General features: G+C 40.1%; 2 protein-coding genes across 2 annotated transcripts in view; one reads left to right on the forward strand and one right to left on the reverse strand.

Moving 5' to 3' along the window:
- The window catches only part of tln2b (talin 2b), a gene marked incomplete at its 3' end in the record, with an annotated part of 77,197 nt that extends 55,603 nt beyond the window's left edge, over positions 1-21,594 (reverse strand). Inside the window, exon 1 of the mRNA XM_083916184.1 lies at positions 21,488-21,594. The remainder of the gene's footprint in view (positions 1-21,487) is intronic.
- A 3,064-nt stretch (positions 21,595-24,658) lies between these two features.
- On the forward strand, positions 24,659-26,002 carry c2cd4a (C2 calcium dependent domain containing 4A; the record flags this gene model as incomplete). The annotated part of the gene is made up of 1 exon (XM_083916791.1): positions 24,659-26,002. One exon carries the CDS (start codon positions 24,659-24,661, stop codon positions 26,000-26,002), a length of 1,344 nt encoding a protein of 447 aa, XP_083772917.1.
- Positions 26,003-26,642: the final 640 nt, after the last annotated feature.

Consider the following 26,642-nt stretch of genomic DNA (forward strand, 5'->3'; position numbering starts at 1 on the left):
CATTATTCAGTCAACTTGGGAGTACATTCCACGCGCTGTATCATTGTGTGTCTCCTCGCAGCTTTGTTTTTCTCTCAGCAAGAACTAAAAGCACTGGAGAGACAAATGTTTAAATTGGCTAGAGAAGGCGTATACAACAACTTTCCCTCAGACAAACACTGTACACTTCAGGAAGTTCTTCAAGCAGAGGCTTTGCGCAGGAGGCCGGCCCACAAATTGGAAGTCTTTTTTGAAGAATGTTTCAAAGACATCCAAATATTATAACAAGATAGTTTTTCTGGCTCTCCAAAGTGGTGAGCATCTTTCAAATATTGAAAAAGGAGGAGAACAAGTTGAAAGAAACATAAATACATCCATCTACATTTGCCATAGGAGCATAATTGTAGACAACTGTGTTATTCTTGCATTTTTAAAAGATGTACAGATGAATATAAAATAAATATTTTCTGAAGTAAGTAAGTATAATTCCTGGTGTCAAGTACATGAAAAAATGACAGAATTTAGCAATTACAGTGACAACAATCTGGTTAGGACATGTGAAACATATAATATTGCACAAAGAGAGATAAACTATAACAGGGACACAAACTACATCCCCCTTTCCACCCCTAAACTACGCCCAAGTGTTCCTGATTACTAGACACAAACATGTCTGTCTTAAATCTGCCTCATAAACATCTGGTCAACTAACCACCCACCCACACTCTGCTCCGATATCCTTAGCATATTGGGAAACCGGGTCAACTGACGAGAACCACGCTGGCTACTTGAAATTCTTTTTGCGCTCACTTCCAGCTCAGAGCCGAGGGGACCGATGGGAAGCACAGCGCTAAACCTCTGGACACTTCTTGCAGCTGGACCCATACTGAGATAGAGGAGCCGCATGATATGGAATGGAGCATAAGGGATGCTGCTATGCTTAGTTAAGGACTCATCATTTCATGCTCCACATCTGCTGGTTACCATGGCAACCCTGGTCTGTGGGCAACTCCCAGGTTAGGTGGCTTCTGTCAGCTCCCAAGAAAGAAAATGGGGCCTTTTTCTATTTAGTGCTGTTTGCCAAAAAACGATAAAAGGCTCTGACTTTCATTAGTGGTTCTTAAGATGGTCATTGAAGTTTCTTCATTGGTTACACACTGTGTTTAAAGCTGTCACTACTAAACTTGCTCTGGAGTATCTCATGAGGCTAGACTGAGCTTCAAGTTTCCAAGGATTTCAGGAGATATTCTACAAATGAAAAATAGTAAATAAAACCAAGGCACAAACAGGAGGGGCATTATGCAAGACAGGCACTATAATTACTGCTGAATCACAGCTTTTGTGACTCAGTAAAATATAAGCTACAAAACTGAAAGCAACAAACGCAACCAGAGACCTCTCCCATACACAGTCATGCTACATTTGTAAACACAGTCGCTCTTTAAGCAGTTTCACTGTGCTTTTTCTGCAGTCTTGTAGAAATAAACTAAAAAGGAAAGACTCATTGGTTTTTCATCCGTACTTCTTCCTTTGTGCTTCTTCTGTGATAAAAACAGTGAAATGCAGAAAGCATTTCTAGTTACTAAATGTGTGAATGTGAACTGCAATAAATGGATCAGGAAAGGAATGGCTGCATATCAAAAGGGCTTTTACAATTACAAGCTGGTCATTATGACAGCATGGATGCAGTTGAATACTCCAGTGTGGGTTTCATACAAACAGAAGCAGCAGGAGCCGATCATTAGGAGCGGGCGTCTGCAGGGCCGGGTCCCAGTGGCGCAGCCGGAGTCTGTGTGAGAGGTTCTCCTTCTCACTGGGAAAGTCCAGAGGAAACATGCTGCAGGCCAAGCGCTCCCCAGTTCCCCTCTCTTTAACCTGATTACTGTAATGAGCTTAGAGACTGTTGGATGCACAACATCTAATGTGGAAGCAGACAGACAAACACACTGCAACTCACTCACTCACTCACTCACTCACTCACTCACTCACTAACTCATTCACTCACTCACTGGCAGCTGAATGCAAAGCCCGTCATCAGGCTCAGAACCCAGCATAGATAGATGGCTCATTGACAGAAAAGAACAGAACAGAACAGGACATGTGGTCAAAGGTGAAGCAGGTTTAAAGGGCAGCCCAGAATAAGGTCGTCCAAATGCCAAGGAAATGATGCCAACCAAATAAAATAAATATCCCTGCCCAGGTAAGGTTTGTGCACAAAGACAATTCTCACACTCACACAATTCTCTTCAAGTGTACCTTTGATCCACAGACTTTGATTTAAGTACTTAATACCCCACAGCCAATTCAATTTATACTGTGCCTCCTACAAGCAGCTGAGACATGCTTAAGTTAAGGTCTGTGTCTGCATTACATGTGATCATTTCAGTCATAATAACTACAAAGGACACATTTCAGATGTGTAGCTGTCCATTGTTGCATTACTGTAACAGTTGGTTGGCATTTAAAGCAATCTGACAAACCTCCTAGAAAGGCACATGTTGCTCGTTCAAAGGTATCAAGAAGGTGCATGTTTGTTGGAGTGACCAGGGAGTAATTCTGCCAGACACAAGTTGATGCTGTGGTATAACTGCCTCCTGCTGCCAGGTGCAGCTCTAAATTATTATGATTAATAGACACATCATGAAATATTCACAGTTGTGTAGGTTGACTAAACACCATTGTCCAAAACACACATTAATGATCAGATTATCTCTTCTACCAGCTTATCAGGGTGCACACAGCAGCTTTGAGGGAACAGGCAAATCAGGGATATAAAGCTCCATTAAAACTATAGTATGCAAATTTGTTTTGCAGATGTAATAAGCGACACAACTGGATAAATGGCTTGTTCATACGTTTTATAAAGAACAACTGACTCTGAAAAATTCATCTTAAGCTCAAAAACTAACTACCTAAGGGGAAAATCCTTAGTTTAGTCCTAAGTTTATTACTGCATTTGTATAATTAATGTCCAAGGAGCCTGTAGTCATTTAATAATCACGCAGTCGTCCCGAGAAAACTGAATTAAAAGTGTAAATATTTAATCGCAATGTTTCAGCAAAAAAACATGGATATACTATACGAAGACAGGACAGAAACAAGCAGGCTTAATGCATTAATAGTCCTTTTTTGGAGTTATTGTGCATTAGAACTTTGCAAAAGTGAGGGTAGATTTAAACAGCAGTGTTGGAAGTCATCTACAGTCACTACATTTATGCATAACTTTATTCTAGCTCACATTTTAGGGCATGGAGATTTTTCACAACCAGTACTAACTAACTAACTAACTAACTAACCATAGTACCAATGACTGAACCTTATTTGTTTAAAATATCATCATCATCATCATAAACAGCATCAACAGCTCTCTGAAAACCTGTGCATGGTATTTAGATGGCCTATGTGTCAGAAATATGCTTTTCAAAGGCAGTTATCTTCCTCCCTGAAATCTGAGTGTAATTAAGTCACCCTGACTGTCAAATAGAGAGCATTTGGTGAAGGACAGGGCAACTGTTACAACAGTTATGCTCTCAAATGAACAGAAACTGTGAGATTATCCCGTCCTTGAAGAACATACATTTTTACGGCCAACACTAGGCTGATTAAAAAAAATGCATGCAACATTTCAGATAGCATTGGTATGGGCTATATAAAGACACAAGCAAAACGAGAGTGTGTTACTGAGTGACTCCCATTCGGAAAAAAAAAATCTACATATTTCTCATCCTTCATTTTCCAAAAAGGGGAGCAGGATCTCTCAAAGTGGCACAAAGACACGATCCATTTAGGGTGTGTGTGTGTGTGAGTGAGTGAGTGAGTGAGTGAGTGAGTGAGTGAGTGAGTGAGTGAGTGAGTGAGTGAGTGAGTGAGTGAGTGAGTGAGTGAGTGAGTGAGTGAGTGAGTGAGTGAGTGTGTGAGTGTGTGAGTGTGTGTGTGTGTGTGTGTGTGTGTGTGTGTGTGTGTGTGCGTGTTTGTGTTCAAGAAAGCTTTTTTTCTATTTTTATTTACCAGAAGTCCACTCAGTGATCACTAAAGGACACATACCCTGAGGGAATAAAAAAAGATCCCTGGTGCACAGTAGACAGCAGAGTCGACAGTGAGTAACATAGAACCATTATTTCCAGCCAAATTTCACTTTGTATCCCTGTATCCACTTATAGCACAGTGTTTCCTTCATTATCAAATTTGCATCTATATTGAATACATAATTGACTTGCAACTCTAAGCTCTAACCTCTCTGTTATAGAGGTGATAGAGGAGATATATCTTACTGTAATGGCACAAAAATAACACACACTCCTGCCACAATTGTCATGGTAATCTCAGTTTCCTTTATCATGTCCTGTCCACAGGAGAACAGGCTCATTTCTAACACTGCAGCTTCGTAAAATCACTTGAAGAGTCATGTCATTCTGCACACGTCAGTTAGCTTTCTCTGCCTGAAGAAATGGAAGCGTAGGAGAGACAATCTTATCACTCATCGTTCTGTCTGAGAACCAATTTTGAACCAATGTGACTGTCAAGCTCTTTACATGCTATAGAGAAAACGTAGTATATAAAGAAAATACTGTATTCTACAATTTGACAGATGACATTTACAATACAGAGAGTGTACTGTGAAAGAATATATTCTAGTCTATTTTTAGACATGCTAGGAGCATGGCTCTGGGGACAGCATAGTATGTTGGTTGGGCCACCACTTTGATCCAGACTGAAATATTTCTACAACTACTGAATGGGATAATTAAACCTTGTACAGACAGATGAATCCTCTGCCTTTTCATCTAGCACCATCATTGGTCAACATTGTAATCTGGTTAATGATCAAATACCTGCAAAACTAAAGGAATTCCCACAAGCCTCAGCTGTACTTTGTGTTTAGTGATAGTACCAAGGTCACCGTCTTAGTGTTGGCCAATAACTGTTAAAAAATTGTGAACATGGAGACATTTAGCTCAAAGTAGGCCTGGGCAATAAATTGATATTACATTGCTGAAACCTGAAATGAGACTAGATATCTTAGATTTTGGATATCTTATGATATCAGTGTTATAGCATTATAGCAAAGTGTTATAATATTATGAACTTCCCAGACTCTTCTTGCTGTTCTATCACTTGCCTTTACCCCCTTACTCATTATATCCACATTTCTGATGATTATTTATTAAACATAAATATTTTGTGAAACACCACGAGTCAAACCTTCACTATTGTCACAATATCTCTATCGAGGTATTTAGTCAAAACTATAGCGCTATTTGATTTTCATATTGCTCAGCCCTAACTCAAAGCTCCACTGTGCCAGAAAGCCTCATAGAATCGCTACAATGGCTGTCGACATGTTACAAAGTTTGGGACAATGCAGCATAAAATCCACTACTGTTTTTGATAAAATAAAGTTTCTTTAATATTGCTTCAAAGAAAATATCAGTTCTCAGATGTTCGATGTGATTTGAACAGCTCTTTAAAAAGGTCAAGATACTTGAGATAACTGAATGTGACTTTGATGTTGATAACTACAAAAGTCTCTTTCATAGCATACTCTCATCACCTGCTCCTGATTTCTGGCTACGGATAGTTAATTGCTCACTCAGCTGAAAAGATTTTCCCACCAAACATGCTGCAAAACAGACTCTCTGCACTTCATATTATCATTTATTACAGCATAGCAACACGATGTCCCAGCATAATGGTGAATTTAACATTTTCATGTGGCTGATTGTCTGTAAACCAGAGGTCATTCTCGGGGCAGTGTATTGCTGATTGCTGCCAGTTTGGAGTGACCCAGCTACTGTATAGCTCAGCAGTTTGCCGTGGAGTGTCATGCTTTCTGAGACTCACTAATTGCCTTGATGAATTCTGCCACCATAGCACACAACTCATTGATGCTGACTTCTAATTAGTTAAGTGGGGGCACTCAGCCAGCCAATGACTTGAATTCTTATTATTTCTGCTTTTTGAGTAAGTATAATAACATTTCATTATCTACACTAAACACAACACCTACATTAACAGCTCATTACAGTAGGCATAAATGTTATTTTCATTGACAGCTTTTGGCAATTTATCGTTGGCTAATTGAGGAAAGTAGTGATAGAACAGATCAGAACATGCAATCATCTGCCACAGAGACACTGTGTGGGTTTTAGTTTTAAGTAAAGACGGTAAAAGGTGAACGTGAAAACAGAATCAGGACATCAAAAGTAATTTTTAAAAGTCTACATACCCAGGACATCAAAGAAGTAAGTATCTATCCGAGTTGAATATCAGCTTCTCCTATATTATTTATCCTCATTTCGGTTAATGTCCTCATTAAAAAGCCTAAGAACTGCTTGTCTCTTGATCTATTCTGAAGAACATGTGGGCATTATCAAGCTATCATTTCAAGAATCAAAGTTTTTACCCCTCGGGGATCAATAAAGTTAGCAATTGATAGAATGAACTAGGCTTTAGTGTTAATTTAATTGGCTCCTTTGTACAAAATATTATTTCAAAACTTTTATATTCATTAAAGGGTAGAAAATGTGCTCAGGAGGCAGGAACAAAAAAGGAACAGTGGACAATAAGGTTGACAATCTTATGTGAAATTTCACATTTGATCTGTAAAGAATTCAAAATTCATAAATACAAAGACCATTCCTTGTATTTCAGCTGGGGGAAGTCTGTATAGTGCACTGTCACTTTGATCTATTGCATTCCCTCAATTAGGCTATTGCTGTTCTCTTCACTGACACAAAATAGAGGACATTAGCATGGTGTGTCAAACAGACCAAATGAGAAGTAAGCATTTCAGATTCTCCACCATTATAAGTCACAATAACGGTATGGCTGTTATCTGAATTTGTAAAATGCTATTGCCTTACAGTAGCATTAAGACAACAAATCTGAGGATTCAGCTGTTCAGCAGAGGCACTGTGAATGTATGGAACAGCATTAGTTCAAATGTGTGGTTTAGGATTATAGGCTATTCAGGTTACCTGTTTTTTTTTGGTGACAGCTTTGCTAAAAGGACATTCCTGCTGTATAGTGGTAGTAGTAGTAATTAAGAGACAGACTCTAAAACAGTTTAGTGGGCTAAAGGTTAAGAGTACATAAGTAAACACAGTGTGATTCCCCAAATATGACCAGCACATGATTTCAAGACAGAAATAATGGACTCTCTCACAAAAACACCCTAAACCATTTACAATGTTTAACCCCAGTAATGTGGCAGAAGCATGAGATGCATCGTTCGCAAATGGCCCAATTGTTTTCAGTGCCTCAACATAGAAATACTATTCAGGCATTTCAGTACATCCGCTCCAAACTTGATTGGATGAATGAGTCAGAACTGTGGTGTTGATACTTCAAATGTCCTGCGTGCAGTATGCCACAGAAGCATATCAAATTATGTGTGTCAAAATTTATATCCAGGGCATTTGGTTGTCAACACTTTAACATTACAGTGCCTTGAGGGGAAACACAAAGTGAAGTAGAAAAAGGAAAAAACATATTTATGAGATTGTGCATGGAAGTATTACATGTGACCAGTGCAGACAATATAATGTATTGATGGTCAAAATGTGATCTATGACACTATCGTGCACATGCCTGCATGAGGCACCAGAGAGATTAAAAGGGGACTTTCAACACAAATGTGCTGTTTGACTGTATAAGGCCACAACCAGTGATTATTTTATTGATTAAAATGTGGACTATTTTTTGAATTAGTAAATTCATACCCACAACTCTTTTCTAGATAACAGCATCTTCAAAATGCCTCTTTTGTCCAACCAACAGCCTAAAATCAAAATATACTTAATTTACAGGGTTGTAGAACAGAGGAAAACAACAAATCCTCACATTTAGGAAGCTGGCGATCGATAATGTTTTTTCTTCAAATTACTTAAATAAAAAGCTGATTATCAAAATTGTTTGCGGCTAATTTCCTTTTTATCAAGAAATTGAAAAATTACTGTAAGTCTAATGAAAGGCAACTCAATGCTTTTGTAACAGTAACGTTTACAGTAGCCTATTATTAAATTAGTGTGAAGTAGCGCAAATCACTCATTTATCAAATCTAGCCTTTTTTGTCATTCCACCACTTATAGGAAAGACAGGCAGACGGACTGCAAGCACTGGGTGAGCACATGGGTATGAAGGCAGGCAGACAAGCATGCAGGCAGGCAATGAAATGTACCCTCCTCTGTTCTATAATAACTGGACAACTCATCCATTTCATGGTTGCCTCTCTGCAGATGTCTGACAGGGAGTAGTATCATCCGATTCATTGGCAGAGATGTGTGGGAGAGAAAAGAACCTGCCAACCTCCATATCCAGCTCGGGTTAACAAGACAAAAAGTTACGCTCCAAAGATCTGTAGGAAAAGAGAGGAAACCCATGGTACTGAGCACCATCTCTGCTGCTCTCTCTTAAACTTCTCCATCTAATTGTGAGGCTGAGCACACAGCTGTGACACACCAGTTGGATACAGATTCTTTAATCTCTTCTTTTATATGACATCGCCATGTAATCTCCATCTAGCTACCAAGGGAGCAGCCAGAGAGGCAGGAAATGAAATCAATGCTGTGTCTCTCCAATGGGTGTTACTTCATTAGCATGGGCACTACAGATGTAGCAGTAAATCTGATTTACGAAAGGGCGACAGCAAACGTGCCACAGACAGTCAGACGCATGGATTCATAACAGCAGATGATAGGGACACCCGATGTCCTATGTTTCACCACAGCTTCACCAATGTTTGACAGAGGGCAAAGAAAGGGGAACCATCTCCTCTCTAATGTAGAGAATATTTTCCTTGCTGCTGCATTGGTTTAACATTTACATAAGTCATGTTGTATGAAATATTAGAGTAGAATATTTTAAGCTCATGACTGATTTGAATTACCTGCATATCATGACTAAATGAGAAACATGTAGAATATCAATTAACTGTAAACAGAAAAAGGCGGCTAAAGTATGACCTCCAGTGATGATCACTAAACATACATGACACAAAGATCAATTATAATTTCAGTGCTATAATTTCCACTTCATGTTGTATTATTTTCCCTCTCTATATAAGATACATGGATTTAATTATACTGGCTATAAATAACACTGTGTTTGTTGGCAATAATGCTTTACATGAGCTAGTATGGTAAAGTAAACTGGGTTCACTGTTAACATCATTCATCACAATTATATGCAAACTGTGAACTTAGGACTTCTAATGTTGCTTTAGGCACACCTCTCTTTTACACTGTAAGGCAGGGAATTGCATGTAATCTGAAATATTTCAGTTATAGTATACAGTAAAGTAGGGCTGTGTATTGTTAATAATCTTGTGATATGTTAGGTATCATAACACCAGGGTTACAGTTCAATATATTGCCATATATTGCGATATATTCTGATACTGTAGGCAAGGCGATATTGCAATAGTATAAAAGACACACTATTGTATGCATATGTTGGAGTGGAGGAGTCAAATGGCTTAAGATAAATTATAACAGTGTCACTCGCAGCCGGTTGTTTAAAAGACTAAATGTAAACTAATAATCAAAAATCTATATAGTGTATAATATTTCCTCAAAATGTAAAATAAAATACAGACCAATCCAAACAGAACACTTTTACCAAACTGCACAAACATAATCAAGTCTATTAAATGTGTGGAGTGAGGTCACATAAAATATATTCTTATAGTTCATCAAATTGAAATAGTGTGCTCTAGGGAAAAGCCATCAGCCAACTTGCTAAATTGAACTCTCTTTCATTAGCAATCAATGCAATTTTGTAGGATACATCTGGGCACCAGCTGTGGGGGGACGGCAGCCTTTAGAGGTCAAAAGGTTTGGAACCTCCTGGAGTGACGACATCTAATCCTACAGTAGCTAAGGAGATGTTATGGAAAAGTACACAGCGTTGGCTATACAATTGTCTGCTCATATAAGAACCATTTGTGTACAGTACTCACCCTTCTCCATTTCTGAAAAACAGAGATTCCAAGTGATTAGTTGTGCACTCCCATGGGACTGAGAAGCTAAGGAGGGGGAAGTGTAATTCAATTAGTCCCACTGTTGTGCACCAAAGGGAGGCAGACAGATTCATCTCATTGAGATATACAGGATGTGCAGGCCTGGTATATGCACAGAAGATATTGGCAGCACATCATTAGTGCTTTAGGTTTTTTTTTACAGATAGTTTCACTCACTAAAAGACTGCTGGAAATAAATAAATCCAGGACTCTGCACAAGCAACACTAAGCAGTTCCTCCTAAAATGCCCTTAGCAATCCTTATCTACACAAAGAGAGGCTGAATGAGGAGGGCTTGCAGGCTGAAGCTAACAGAGTGCAGAGTGAGCCGCCTTACATGACAAGCCAGCCACATTCTAAGCAATGCCTCTGAGCTTGTGCCATGTGTCGAGGATGCTGTCTCCCACTGAAGTTGCATACAGATCGCCCTTTCGGAGCACAGCCTCCTCTGCTGTCTCTTTGTCCCACCTCCCAGTGGGGAATTTATAAAGCTACACAGTAGCTCACTCCGTGAGATTCCTGTAATTTATGACAGCTCTTTCCCAGGCACTCAGAAATCAAATCAAACTGTAAATATAGAGCATGTTTCCCAGCACGAGACCTCCACGTAGACTGTAAATCACAAATAAATGCCAAAGATCCTGACAGTCATTAAATAACAGCATAATCCCACATGTGGCAGGAGTTCATTTGATTTTGTATTGTGAAAAGGGCGGAAAGCATGGATAATGGATGAGAAAGCAGAAACAAATCAGATGAAATTAAGAATTACCAGAGGCACCAAGCTGCACATTAACCACTTCATACTGTTTTGAAAATGGAGGATCCACAGTTGTGAGCATTAGCACTAGAATGGCCTTTGACCTCAGGCTGGCGCACAAACACCTGGCTATGTTATATGACTCCATTCCAGCCAGAATGGAGTAAGAGGGTGTCATCTCATGGGTATAACCTCGCATGGGTGGCATGTCCACTGCGGGTGGGCAGCTTCCCTCTCTTGGCTGCAGGTCCATCAATCTCCTGTCGGAGGAAACTGAAGACTATGCAGAGAGAGAAGCAAACAGCTGCCATGAACTGGACTGAACAGATGGTAATAGTGGCAAGAAATTAACACCGTATCATTTTAAACTTATACACAGCTTCTTCACTTGGGCAGAGAAAAAAATGCATGTCTGAGTGACTTTTTTGCATTACATATTCTTTTAGAAATATTTGGATGAGCACACTGCTTGCACACCTAGAAATTTGTTCCCATCTAGAAAATGTTTTGATATCTCCTTCATTAAAATGAATACTGCTTATTGAACTAGAGCCTTTTACTAATGAAAATGGTGAGTATTCATTAGCTCAGACAAGATCATTCTAATTCAGTGATTCAGGTTTGTCATGAATGTTGCACAGTACATGTATGAAGGGGCAGACAATATGGGAGTTTTAGCTGCAGATTGATGCGGCATTTCTCGTACTAAAACATATAAAACATTTGTAATGCTGTTATATATTCCTTACATTGCTTTCACAGAATGAACAGAAGACAGAAAGAGATTTTGGATGTACACTGTGTGTTTGCACGTATGACAGAGGGAGAGAGAAAATGCTGTGATCCATGTGCTGCGAGTCATCCTCAAATGCCATGTAATTAGGTACTAAGTGACTGCACAGTCTTCAGTAATCCAAATCAACAGCATTTACTTCACCTATGCCACGTGCATTGACAGAAATATGACAAATGTTTTAATATTTCATTTTCACCAGTGAAGAAAGCAGTCAATTTCAAAAGAGAGTGATTCAAGGTGCCTTAAGATGCCCACATTATATTCGGTGCCAAATTTAACTTGTGCTTATATATATATATAAATGTCATGATTAACCTTACAAACACGCAGTAGAGGTGGTCGTTCTGAGCAGAGAATCACACTCTTGTGTGTGATGTAGTGTTTTTATATTCGGTCTGGCCACACGTGCATGTTAGCGCATGTGAGCACATTGGATTATCATGTACTGGAAAAGAGTCTGTGAGAGTTGTGTGAAGGCAATCCCAGACCACTGTTTTTCAGTATTTAAAATACAGAACAGAATATTCCTTTAATGATTTAACATCAACTATATTGGTAGCATATTTCTTTTGCTACAGAACTGTGGTCTGTCCATACGGCAAAGCAAATTAAGGGTTTGAAATCACAGCTACTAAGGCATTACTCTGTTCACGTAGCCACTGTTTTATCCAATTAATACTGCATGCAGTTATTAGCATTCCAGATATTATGCTTTCACAAAATTAAAAAGGAGTCATTATTGCAGCTAGAGTGCTGGGGAAGCCGTCTGTGGCAACATGCAAGCACAACTGGCTGCCCTATTTAGGGCATTTTGAAGATGTCTCAAAACCCGTCCATTTATGTTGTGCTGTATTGAATAAGCAGGGCATCATTGGAACAATGACCACTGGTCACACATGCATGAAAATGCTACATTCACGACAATCGACATTGTGCCATGTTTTTCTCTTCTGGGAACTTAACATTTAATTAACAGGATGAATCCTATACTCACCTCTCAAATACATAATAGTCTCAAAGATATGTCAAAGGTGAGAGCTTGCCTCGCTTTTTGGTTTCTTTTTGGTGTATAAATTTTATTCTTGCTTTTATGTGACCACTGCTTTGACGGCTCACTGATTCATGGCGGATTCATGGCTGTGGATTACAACCAACAATGATTCTATAAATAACATGATTATTCTACAAAATTCTCCTGTTTTATCATACTGCACATGTTCACAAGAAGGCTGAACTGGTGTCACAACATACAGCCATAGGGAATAAATTAGAGAGTATAATGGAAGGGGAAAAAAATCTAATAATGTACACACGGTATGCGTCTCTTTTTTCCACCAGTGTAGAGGTCAGATGATGTCATGACTCCTGCACTATACTTTACAAGAAAGGAATGAATGCTAGCTTTTCCCTTTTTTTTCATCCTGTAAATTCTGTGCTTGTTACTTTTAGGTAAAATTATGCATAAAATCGCACAAGGTCTAGGAGGCGTTCCTGAGAAACAAGCCCAGCTTTAGATGTCATGCAATATCCATAACAGGCCAAGATAAATGGATATAAAGATGAGAGATTATATTAGAATCTGCTTTAAGAGGATGTTGATATCTCCGGCACTTCAGTGGCTGATGCTGACACAGTGACAGGATATTAAACACACACTCACGTCAGCTCATCGGTTCTAATTTGCCAGACAATGCATGTGCTGCAGAAAGTCAACATTTATATTCAGCTCTTGCTCAGCTCGAAGAACAACAGCGTACCGATAAACAAGGTTACAGTATGAAACATCAGGATTTTGTATAATTAATGCCTGACTTGAATTCAAATTTCCTCTGTTGCTAATGATTTTGTACCGTCAGGCCAGGTGATCTTATTCCCACAGGGACTATTTAGAATTTGTGTCGCACTCGATCCAGAGGATCAGCATAACAACTAAGGTCGAGTCAAGACACTCATGAGGCCAGATGAATGTAACAGTTATAAAATGAACAGATCTTAGAAACTGTACTCAGGAGCTAGCTTGTTATGGAAGCCTTTCAAAATATCTGTCTGATCCCAAATGTTCCCAGTCGTTTGGGCTTCATCTTAGTAGAACTGCAGCCTGAACTAGTAGTAATTGGTCACTAGTATCCTTTGAAACATTTTGACACTAGTGCTCATGGTATATCGAAGTATGGTATTGATACCGAAAACAATCTTTTTCCGTTGCCTTACTAGAAATTGTTTTAATGAAACCACCACAAGTGAACAAAATAACAAATCTGACCTGACATTTGGTTTTGGCATTTGGCAATACATTTGTTTTGTTAATTAGGTTTTTGCAGTCTTTTTAAAGCCGCGTTATTTAAAAAAAAATTATATTTTAAGTTTTGGCTATCTTGGGTCAGCAGTCAAGCCATAAGTGACATTCCGGGAGTGACATCTTCGCGAGTTAGTTTTGTTTCACCTGTTAAGGCGGAACAAAGTACACCTTTATCATTCTTAGTGGTAGACGGACATTTATGACCTCATAAATTCCCATCATATTCTCATCAAAGCCCCGCCCACCTTCAACCCAAGCAGACGTCTAATCAGCCAGAGTTACTGAATACACCTGTGTGGGTGTTCAGGGGCTTTAAGGCTTACATGTTAAACAATTGTTTATTTACTATTTACATATTAGGAGACACGAAGCTACATTAGCATTAATATCTGTGTGTTGCGTGTTTCTGGTCACCTGGCAAAAGTGAGTAAAATCGTTGTTTTGGTCTCCACCAGCTCCTCTATATTGTGATTAAATGTCTCTCTTTAGTGACTTAATGCTTAGCTACGTAGGTTCAACAGCTTGTTGCTAAGTCTGTTTGCAGGACAGGGAGTGTGCGGTGGGTTTTTTGTTAGCGCTTTGTCATTGTGAATAATTGTCTGCTGCTAGAAACCACTTGTTTATTAATATAAAACGTATTCATGCAGTTTCATGCAGTGCAGCTTTAAGGAGAATGAGTGAATAATCATTAGTCATTGCAGGAAAATGACAAAGGTTTTATTCTTAATAAGCACTAGATTATGAGCGATCCATCTGCATCACTGCAATAATCTGAGGAAGGACAATAACACTTGAGACGATTTGACTTTGCTCTTGAATCAACTGATTAATTAGTCAAAGAGCTTCAATGACTACTGGTTAACTAGGGGTTCTTTGGTAGCCGAGAGGCCTACACCTTTGTGTGATACAATAGGGTTCATAGGGGCTGTATGGCTCTTCCAGGTTAAGTTTTTCCATTCAAAATGTGGTCCAAGTTCAAAATGGTCACAGGAAGAAAAACCTTTATGATGTGAGCACCAATAGTAATCATGCCATGGTCTCCTGAGTCAACTTTATCATTCCATCTCCAAAATCAGAGCAATGGATGTAATCCTAGCTATTGCCTTCCACTGAGGGTAACCAGAGAGTCCCTCTGCCCTTAACACAAGGTCACTGCACTGCTGATGAGCTGAATATACAAGGCTAAAGTAACACAATCACTTAAACAGTACAGCATCCAGCTGCTAAATGCACTTACGCCAGGCCAATGTGAAATCATTCCGACATGAGTGTGTCAGAGCAGTCCACAGTTATTCTTTGAGACTCAAGGTGCTGACACTACATAGCCTTGAGCAGAGAGAGAAAGAGAAAGAGAAAGAGAAAGAGAGAGAGAGAGAGAGAGAGAGAGAGAGAGAGAAAGAGAGAGAGAGAGAGAGAGAGAGAGAGAGAGAGAGAGAGAGAGTTCTCGCTCGGTCAGCAACCCTCACAGCCCGAGGATCAGAGCAAAGGATAGCAGTAATTTCAGCGCCGCTCTTCAGACAGGAGACCCTCCCACCCCGCAGTCACAAAAACAGCCTGACAGCTGCTGTACACACAAAGGACCTGATGGACCTCAATTAACCTTGAAGTGAAGCTACTGCCTTGTCAATTCTTCCTAAAACAAGAACAGTGCCATTCAACGGCAATATGTGTGTTTTTTTTTTTAAATGTTTCTGTCTGTTATTCCATCTCGGCTCTGTCTCAGTGGAGCTAACGTATGTTCGCTCAGTACAAAAATTGTGCAACTCATCTCCCATCACAGGCAATTTACAGACTGGAAATACCTCACACACTGCTCTTTGATATTTATCAATAAGTGAAACGATTGTGTCATAGGTGTAAAAAACATACCCTCATGGAGTGATTAGTGTCTTAATTGTCCTGTGGCGCAGGACCCCTACCACTTACCTGTATCTGGCTGCGATGCATCATTGATGCAGATCGATGGCAAGTGCCTCGATCTCTGCCTCACTGTCATTGACCTCTAGCTCCTGTGGCGTTCCTAGGAGACCCCCTGGCACTGAAAAACACTCCCAGAATGCTGATGCAGAACCATCAGTGCCTTTGAGAGTGCGCCTCTAGCATACTTTCTTTGTGATGTCAGCCACAAATTGTTTTGTTTTTTTAAACACACACAAAGAAAAAAGCAGAGCCAGATAATAACATAACATACAAAACCCTTAACAAATACTGTATGGTGTAGAGGAGTGATTACATTTCTTTGATTTGAATCATAACTCAGCCAAGACACACTGCCAATGCACAAGAACACTTCATCCTGGATCCTCTTTTAAGTGAACCTTCAAATACACTACAGTTAGATGCTCTGCGCTCTAGTATCTACAATAAAGAAAAAAGAAGCTGGGCTGGTTACAAGGTGACACAAGCAGCCATTATAACTGAACAAAGACTACCAGGAGATACACTGTGTTCGGTGAATAACTGTGACCATTAAAAACCAAAGCAGCATTTTGCACTGTAAGAACAGAAGGCAGAATATTGACTCCAACACAATAATGTACAGTACACCCGTTCCCTGCATACTCAAATGCAAAGCTAAATGGATTCTTAATTGTATTCACTCAAGCTAGTTACGACGAGAAAAATGTCAGAGGCAAAACAGCATTAGTTGAGTCACTCCCCTTTTCAAGGGAGGCTGTATATCACATGATCTTTAGCATAGGTTTCACATGATCTTAAACCCTAATAATCAGTTTTCCTGAGGCAGAGTAGGTCATGATTGTTCCAGTGTTCCTTTGTAACACCAAAACAGACATAACAACATGAAGTAGTGTTCATTTCCCACTTATTCTCTGACACTTCATGAGTCCAACTAAATACTAATAAAGTAATTTAAGCAATTTGCACCAGCAAATTACTAAAATATACATGCACACACACACACACACACACACACACACACACACACACACACACACACACACACACACACACACACACACACACACACACACACACACACACACACACACACACACACACACACACACACACACACACACACACACACACACACACACACACACACACACACACACACACACACACACACACACACACACACACACACACACACACACACACACACACACACACACACACACACACACACGTAAAGAGGATATAGGAACATGTTCCTTGAATGGCCAAACCTTTCTCCCATTTTACCCTTTGACTTTGTTAAGTTAGAGAAGGTGAGAAAAAACTGAAGAAAGTTGGGTGTTTAAGCATGTGGATTAGACAAAAGAATATTAAATTAACCACGATTGAAAAAAAAAATTACACATTTATTAAAATTCATATATAAAAGCAGCCAAAGGTAAGTAGACAGCTTTTTACTTAAGCTGACAGCAACTGCTCAGGGAAACCTCAGATCACACCTCTTCTCTTTTATGCGACTAAACCAATTTGGGACCATGTACTGTGTGCATGACTCGGAAATCAGACCTGTCATCTGTTACTTCAAACTGGCTTTTCATTTGACCTGCTGATGAGAAGTGCCAACGGCTGTGACACTGTCTCTGAACTGAAGCACACCACACCGGCATCTACTGACCTACTTCTCGAGTCTGCTTACGCATCACTAGCACAGCCGCTTCAGTTCAGACCACATGTACAGTAAATACTTGGTAAGTAACAGCCACCACTGCCTACATTGTGAGGACTGTGTTCAATATAGTACCACTTAATTTATTGTTTGTTTTTCACATTATGCTCAATCATGAGAAATGATGTCATGTCCTGCATAATTGATCAGCTGATCTGATCACAAATGGGAAGAGAAAACAAGTAACTGCCTTCTTCATTTCTAACTTTAATCAAATAACTTAAAAAATACACTCATGGAGATATAATATTTACTGCTCTACAAGTTAAAAGTAAAACTGTTGAACTGCTATTATAGGATCACAACTGAGTGACCTGTGGATGTACTAATACTTACAATGTCCAACAATTATTAATCAACCATGCCAATTGAATCTGATATGAGATCAACCTTACTTCAAATCTGAAAGCACACAGGGAATGTGGTCAAGTGATGACTAATGAAAAAACACTGGCTTAAGAATCTGCATTATAGGTCTCATATATTGACTGCCTGCCAACGTCATCTACAGGGGAAAAATAGGGGAAATTATGAATTCAGATTGATGTACTAGTGGAGGAGCGAGGACGGCAGCCAGCGTATACATCAACCTCTTGTTCTCGAAACACATTTGGACGTGAGCCAGGCCCTAAAGAGGCTGCGATCACAGAGAGACAGCAGTGAGAAAACACATAGGAGAGATCTATTTCACCGGTACACACGGAACACAAAGGCTGGGTCAAAGCTACAGCATGGAGTGTGTTTTAGTTTCCACCTCCTACACACTCATGCATTAAATATGGTTCAACAATCACACTCTCCAATGACTCTCAAAACCCTTGCTTCCCTCTGCCCTCCCCAGCTGAACGTTTCCTGGGGAATTCCAACCAGGAATGTATTCTTGATGACGGAGCAACTGCAACAGCTGAGAAGAAAATCATTCTCTAATGGACAACATGGAAGTACAGTTGAGGCTTTGTCTTGAACAATTGCTGGTTCTTAACAGTTAATGGATCAAAATACGTTCTTGGGAATGTATGACCTTGTTATAGTTATTTATGGAACAGTTTAAAGATTGCATGTTTCTCCCGGGGTTGCACAATTTGAAAGAAAGCTGACTAGAAGCACTTCATGAGAGCCCACGGTGCATTTAAAGACCATGTTTGAGGATTGTGATTCCCAGTAAATTAGGCGCAGAGTTGAAAGATTGAACTAAAGTTGTTGTAGCAGAGATACCCTTAATAGCTCCCCATAATATGGAATCACTGCGGTAATGGCCTCTTCAATAGCTGGCAATGAGTGGGAAAAAGGCACCGTTTAAATAGTGCTTGGTTTTAATTACCACTGCAAAGCAAAATTGCAGTATCTAACATTTCAAACGCTTAGGCATAAAGAAATGTAGAATGTTGATGATAACTATATGAATTGTGCTACTTTTTCTGTTCAACATTTTAAACCTTTCCAATTTCTGTTGGCACAAGCTTACGAGCTTTTAGGACTTTGGGTCTTGTGAATAGTATCTAGTGTTGGGTTTGATGAAACATTAAGCTTTTATCAGTTGCCGCTGGCAGATGCATGCTGCATGTGAGCTTGTGACATTGGTGGTGCTGTAATCTAATTATATCTTTGTACTGTGCTGTGGGAAAGTGTGCAGTACTCATTGCAGACGATCACATTGGGAAGGTTTCCACTTCTGTATTAAACATGAGCAGGCAAAGGGCACATATTGTGAACCAACAGGTGCAGGGTTCCACTGCTGAGATTTCCATAAAATAGGTATCTGAATACACAATGCTATATGCACACACAACGAATAAATCTGTTATGGCTAGTCTAAACATAAAGACATTAATCCTATAGACAATCCAGCTCAATACCATTAGTAGGGAAAGGTATTTACGATTCAAAGCCTTTCCTGTACTATATAATCTGGAGATTATTCTCTATTGGGACATCTTGACAATCTGCCATTCAATAAATCTTTTTTACAGACACTATAAGGGATGCACACATGGACCATTCACTTACATTTTTAAATATGCTGACATGCACTACAGAAATAAATAAAATATAACTAAAAATACCCAAAACCCGTATGTCGTCATCTTACATCATTGATAAGGTGCTGAAGTCACAAAGCCAAACATGTTAGCATTAAGGTCAATTATCAACAATTCTGAACACAAAAAAACATTGCATGGCTTTAGCACTCTCTCATTATATTAAAGTAAATTTGCTGAAACCTTTATTCCATCACAGATGAAGCAGCCTTCAGTGCCAAAGCAAAAACTGGCAATACTTGACACCATCAACTGTTAAAATCCAACCTCTTTAGCTTTGAGACATTGTATGGACTGCATACTCTTCAGAACATGTTAAACCAGAATGCAGACCTTTAGCATTTTATTGATACTTAACAAAAATTATGTAAATTCATTAAGCAACACTCAATACTGCCACTACTGAGGAGCCCATATATCATTCTCTACGGAATGATTGGTAGACGCTTTTATACTGCACTAACTGGTGCCTTACAGTACCACCAGGGAGTACATTTTTAGTATGCCTACTCCCAGTTGGAATCAAGCCCCTAGCACCCTAAGTGGTGCCTTACTGTATAAAGCCATCCAGAATCACAGCTGTCTGCTGACACAGCTTGACTCTTCTAGTTACATCACTCAGGAAAAACATGTCACTCTTCAATACCGGTTTAAAACCCCCCTCATGGCATGAGTATCCTTGAACTGACCCTTAATAATCCAACATGGTTCTTGTAGAAAATGCTCTGCTCCTCTATACTGTATAAGGGTGGGGTGATTTTTTTATTTAATAGTGCTTCTTCTGTAAATGGTAACATCGAAAGAGGCTGACGTGTAGCTAATGTGGTTTGACATAGCGAGCAAGCCAAACACCGCATTTGTTCGGCAAACTAATGTACTCTATGTTAAACCAACCGTGGAAAGATATGTAAGGGTGAACTGTGAGGCCCCCCTCACTCCACAGCCACTGTGTTGGAGTAACATTTAATGTCCTGTACCTGTGAAACAACCTTGTCACAGCTCATCAAATATCTCTAAGCAAGTGCAGCACACACACACACACACATCTGTATGAAGCAGCAGGGTAGCCTAGCAGTTAAAGAGTCATGTCCATTGATAAGGGAGGGCACATCCTCCCTGCTGGTAAGAAATGTAGGCTATGAGCATGCACTCTGACTTCTGCATGAAGCCAGGTGTCAGAATGTCAGGGGAAAAAAGCCATTTTCCTACAGGGATCCATGAAATAGCAGAATGTTTTTTTATCAGTGGGATAAAGGATTATTGAGCTAGTGAGCTTAAGCAGCCTTAACAAACTTGACCTAACTGACAATATAGAGTATCCTCTGCCTATTCTGACACATTTCTGTCAGCCTACTGTAAAGCATCAGTGGTTACATCCCATGCATGCGCACTACAGTCTCACATAGCTTTGATGTTGAGCCAATCCAGATAACATTCAGGTCAAGTCCAAGTTATTGTAGGCTTCAGCATAATTCTCTGCTGAGAAGCGAGGATGCTGGAGCTGGGCAGCATTAGTTGCCTATTTAGCCTACTTCTCGGCACGAAAATTCGGCAAAGCCCAAATAGACACGCAACAACGCCAAACAACTAGGTCAATGAAGTATCCATCTTATTACCTCTTATCTGTCAATTTCAAGAGCAGTCGGTCACACATTAGGCGAGGACATGGATTTTGACAGTGTTATAATAACGCAACCAGATGAAGCAGATCGACCGGTGTTAAATCCAGAAGAGCCAGGAGATGGTGAAGTGGAATACATCAAATAAAATCATGTTTAAAAAGGTTGTCTGCAGGCTGTTAATATGAAATGTTTCAGCGCTTCTGCTGAGCCAAACATCGAGCTGTCCGCCTCCCCTGTAGTGAGCCCGTTAGGGAGGAACAGCACCTTGAACAACAGCACCAGGGCTTAAAAAAACCACAGGAACATAAGAAACGAAGGCGAAATCCTACCTGATGTCTGTCACTCGTCAATGCATACGAGTTGGATTGGATGTAGTCTGGGCGACACACACCGCAAGCGGGTCAGCTCAGCCTGCCTGCCTGCCTGCCTGCCTCCACGGCACATCAAGCCCCTCCTCGTTTATCGTACAGTGGAGAGAGATGGGAGAAGAAAAAAAAGAGAAACGACCACATAGCCTATCTATGCGCCGAAAAAAGGAAGCGGCGTCACAGTTCCCCACGGTTTTTGGTGTAGCCAGATTAAAATTGGGTTTAAAGGCTCAAAAGCTGGCCGACTGATACACATGAGCAATCCCGCGGGATAGAATAGACCCGATAATCATGCAGTTCCATGCACGCGTAAAGATATGCGCACGAAAGATTTGAACGACTGTGTCCGCTCTTATTTTGAAATCGCTTTTGGGTTTGTGCAGTGAAGTACACCTGCTACAGAGCGTGTCAGCAGACCTGCTGTGGGTGTGCCAGTCCGTGTTGTGCCTTAGCCAACTTTGACACAAGATCATGGAAGATGATGTCAGAACTGTGATCCTGTCTAAAGCAACAAAAACCATGCCAAAATAATGGCATCCAGAAAAGAACATGTAAGCGGTTAAGCTTTTAGAAAGACGTCTCTAATGGAGTTTTTTTTCCAAGCTAAATGGTGAATTAATACATTCTAATTCAGCTAATTTTTTAGTTTGATTTACAATTTGAAAATCTTCGTGATAATTAAAGAGCAGGCCTATTTAATGTATCAATCAGACTAACATCTCCCCCTCGGTGTCTCATCTCAGTGGGTGTGCTGCTGTTGTTTTTTGTAATCTGAGCATATACTGCCCCCTAATGTAGATGTTCAAGCATGCAAAGATGAGCTCAGCCATTTGGAATAGAAGTCAGGGACTGACAATATTGTTAAACTACATATTGATATACATTATTAATATGTCATATATTAAAACACCAGAAGATGGTTGATCAGCTGTTTCCCTAGTCTTCATATTATTTTTGCAATATTTTTGCTCGTATACTTTACTTCTTCTGAATCTGAAGCCAAAATCTTGTTTGATGGCAACCAGACACCAATACACTTACAATTCAAGCCTTTCCTTCTGCCAAATAGTATGCACATTGGATTCAATTGGGTAAAACTGTACTCATGGTTTTGATGCTTGCAGGTTTAATACACAAACAGAACAGACTCACACACAGACCCACAGTAGGTATGTAGACTGTGCATGTGTATGTTCTGATCAGCTTCAGCTGAGATCATATTATCAGATAGTTAACTTTTTAATTGACTTCAGATTCATTATTATCTGGTTTTGGGAAGTACAAGATATTTGATACGCTTCAATTACTGATGTGACTTTGGAAAAACATTTCTGAGAAGTTCTAACACTTTCCTGGTATATTGTAAACACTGACATCATTCTATTCTTCAGTCCCTGGTAACACGTGGTAACCAAGTTACTCCACTTGAACCTTGACCAGAACTGACACAGGGGTTTTTTTTTCTTGTTTTTTTTCAGTTGCACTGTTTAAGTCTGTCAAGAACTTTTTTGTTTTTTTTTCTGGGGGGCAGTATGTTCAGTTCAAGTCAAGTTATAGCTGTTTCAGTGCAGACCCATCTCAATTATAGCTTTCTGTCATGCATTTTGATGATTATGCATAATATAGCTGCTTCATGTGCCACCACAAGAGGGTAGCACTGACATTACAATTTTTCAATACAGGCTGAAGACCGTAGGAGCCATGTACAGTGTGATTGTATGAATCAATGTTCTCCTTGTCCTTTTTAACACGGATGTTGACTTTTGAGAAACCACATCTCTGATAAAGAGACATTAGATTTGTCCTGCCGACACTGTTTGTTAATGGTGAAGTGTTGGTTGATAAATAATACAGGTTTAAGGGGGAGAATGACTTCTTCGTTACATCAGTCACTTTTTTGGGCTCTTTTGCCCTTATGATAGATACAGATAGATAGGATAGGGAGGGTGAGAGTGGATGACATGCAGCAGAGGGCCATTGGTTGGATTTGAAGCCAGGGCCACTGTGGCAAGGACTCAGCCTTTTTCTATGTACTATATATTTCTATATAGTATCCCGCTCTACCAGGACAGGTACTGGGGAACCAACACTTTCTGTTTATTTTTATTTCAACCCCATAGTGCTGAATCAAAATCCCATTGTTTCAATATGTGTTTTTGTCAGGGGCCAAACAAAAATAAATTACAAATTATGACAGGGACATTTGTAAGTGGTGATACAAATCCTCGAATTTTCTAAAAGGAGTGATGATGCAGCAATAAAAAAAAATAAAAATGTGCATATAAATATTCCAAAAAAATGAGTGTGATAGCATGAGTGGATAAGCATAAATCTGATATACCAAATGGTTTAAACAATTGCACATGACACATTTATTTAAAATTTGACAGGGACTTCAGTGAGAAGGTATTAATAGATCTGATTGACCTGTAGCTATCCTAAACACAGTTAAGCTAAGCCAGGGCCTTTATCCCTTGAACTTTTGACATTATTAAAAGGTAATGGAAAGTTCAAGTGTTTCTAAAATTGTTCAGAAATACTATCTAATCAGATCACCTTGCTTCCTTCACAGAGCAAGGTCATACACACCATCAAATTCAAAATGGAAAACCTAGGAATCAAAAGCCTGCCATTTGCTTAAAAAAACAGCTGTTCACTTTTGAAGTAGTAAGCTTATCTCGCAGCCCAGTACAGCGGTTAATACAGGGGCATCAAGCTCTGTTGTGGTTTGGATATTTCCATGGGAACTAGTGGCCAAGGAGAGAGGGAGGATCCTGTTCGGGAAGCACAGGGGGCGTTTCCTGCTTCATTTAAACTGTGTTTGTCTCTCAAACAGCCACAGATGTGCTGGTCCTGACAAGAGTGAACCTCCATCTGCTGTCAAGAGAGCCTCAGAGATTTCTCATTACAGCCTGAACTTTTAGTTGGAGCTATCATTCCATCCCATTCAGGACAACTTTGTGGATTATCCAAATCTTCAGAGTATAAGGTAAGAAAAACATCCCTGATAAATTGACATGATTTTATCATTTATAGATGTGTTGTGTGTTTGATTTCAGAACACAGTGCAGCAACTCACAAGCTTTTGCTCTTTTTTGGTTTTACAGTTTCTTAATTTCTACCGGAGGACCCATGTGGGTGGTGGAGAAGATCCGTGAGTCAGTGGAGAGATCTAACCTGCCTATCCCATCGACAGAACTCAGCTTTAAAATTGGTGACATCATGTTCGGAGAGAAAGGCGATAAATCCAAAAGGATTTCCCTCAATCCTAATGTCATCACCCCCGACAATATCCCAGAGTTCTGCATCCCCCCGACAATCCCATCTCTACAGGAGAAGAATACGGAGCAGAGCAGAGCTGCTCGTAGTATTAAGGTGTCTCCCTGCGAGAGGGCTAGCCCTGAAATAGAGGTGACACATTATGAGCCCATGAATCATCACATTATCCAGGTGGAGAGTGTGGATGAGAGTCCCTATGATGGCTGCAGTGATGAGGAGACCACAAATGCAGATCCCCAGAGCCAGGCTGCCTTGTCTCTCCCACACATGGCCAAAGCTCAAACCTGCTATGGCTTTTGCACCTTGCTGGAGAGCCCCCACACAAGGAGAAAGGAGTCACTCTTCCACTCTGATCCTGGCTCCTCTCCCCTGTTGCTGCCCAGGAGTCGATCCAGTATATGCTCTAAAGTCTCGCCCTCCACTTCGCCCTGCTCCTCTCCTTCCACATTCAGCCTTAACAGCCTGACCTCCAGGCTTTCCCCGAGAGGATACACCCTGAACTGGCAGGCCACTCTGGACAGCGATACGACTTCCTCAACTGAATCCTCTCCTTACAGCTCGCCACTGTTGACCAGGTGTCCTGCCAAGTCTTCCCTCTTCAAAGCACTGAGCCATGAACTCCTGTTGTCAAGGAACATGAGGAAGGCAATGGTGTCCAGGAACAATTCCCTATCCACAGATGAAGGCAGCTCCACTGACAATAGCCCCAATGTCATGAGGAGGGCATCAGATGGGTTAGCTGAAGGCCTGCAGAGCAGCTACAGCCTCGCGCCACCCAACATCTTCCCCCTGGACTTGACTCTGCACAGAGAGAGGGTAATGAAGGAGAGAATGGCCCCCATAGGGAAAGATGGCAGCCTGAGACTCTCAGCTGAGTACTGCCCGGATAACCAAAGACTACGGGTTCGACTGATCAGTGCTGAGGGCCTCTATCCGCTCTCCGTAGACCCCAAGATTATCAACTGCAGCGTCAGCCTCTCTCTGGTACCTGGAAAAATCCAGAAGCAACGCAGCACAGTCATCAGAAAGAGCCGTAATCCGATCTTCAATGAAGATTTCTTCTTTGATAGTATCTCAGAGGAAGACCTCAGCCAGCTGTCCCTTCGGTTCAAAGTGGTAAACAAAATGTCCACTCTAAAAAGAGACTATCTCCTGGGTGACTGCGATTTGCCTCTTTCTAGCATTGTGACATCATAAACCTAAGTACTTCCTTAACTGTTTATTTATGTATGGAACTATTTATTTTCATTTTTGTATTGTAAAACAAGATTTTATAATGATTAAATTATGGAAAGGTTGTTTGTCTTTAATACATTTCACAATTACACAATGCTAACAAGTTCCATGTCATTAATTGTGTCTCTGCAGGAACAGCTTACCCAATTTTCAGAATTCAATGCTCAGGATAAAGTTATTTTCAGTAAAACAATGCATCACCGACAAAAAGTTAATCTCCACCTTATAATTGCCTATAAACAAACTGTTTATATAATTAGCCTTCTGTTGTGTTATTGTGGCAACATCATCAGCTCGCCTGCGACAATCGCTGTCTCAGATTTCTCCTAAGCCTGTTTTCTTCGTGACCTTTCCAATGATTAAAAATATCACTACTGCAGAAACCAGAAACCTTAGAGGGGATATTCCACCGTTGAGTATACTTCATTTTAATCAGTGCATAAAAGAAGCTCTATCTGCTTTTCCCCCACTATGATAAAGAATAATTACTCAATACTGTTTCATGAAATTAAATAACCCACATTCTACAAGCTGAATAGTGTCTTTTTTCAGACTGTAGACCATACAAGGCCTTGCAATGTTGGAGATATTCAACATTGCC

The sequence above is a fragment of the Echiichthys vipera genome (assembly GCF_963691815.1).
Source record: "Echiichthys vipera genome assembly, chromosome: 7".
Classification (NCBI taxonomy): Eukaryota; Metazoa; Chordata; class Actinopteri; order Perciformes; family Trachinidae; genus Echiichthys; species Echiichthys vipera.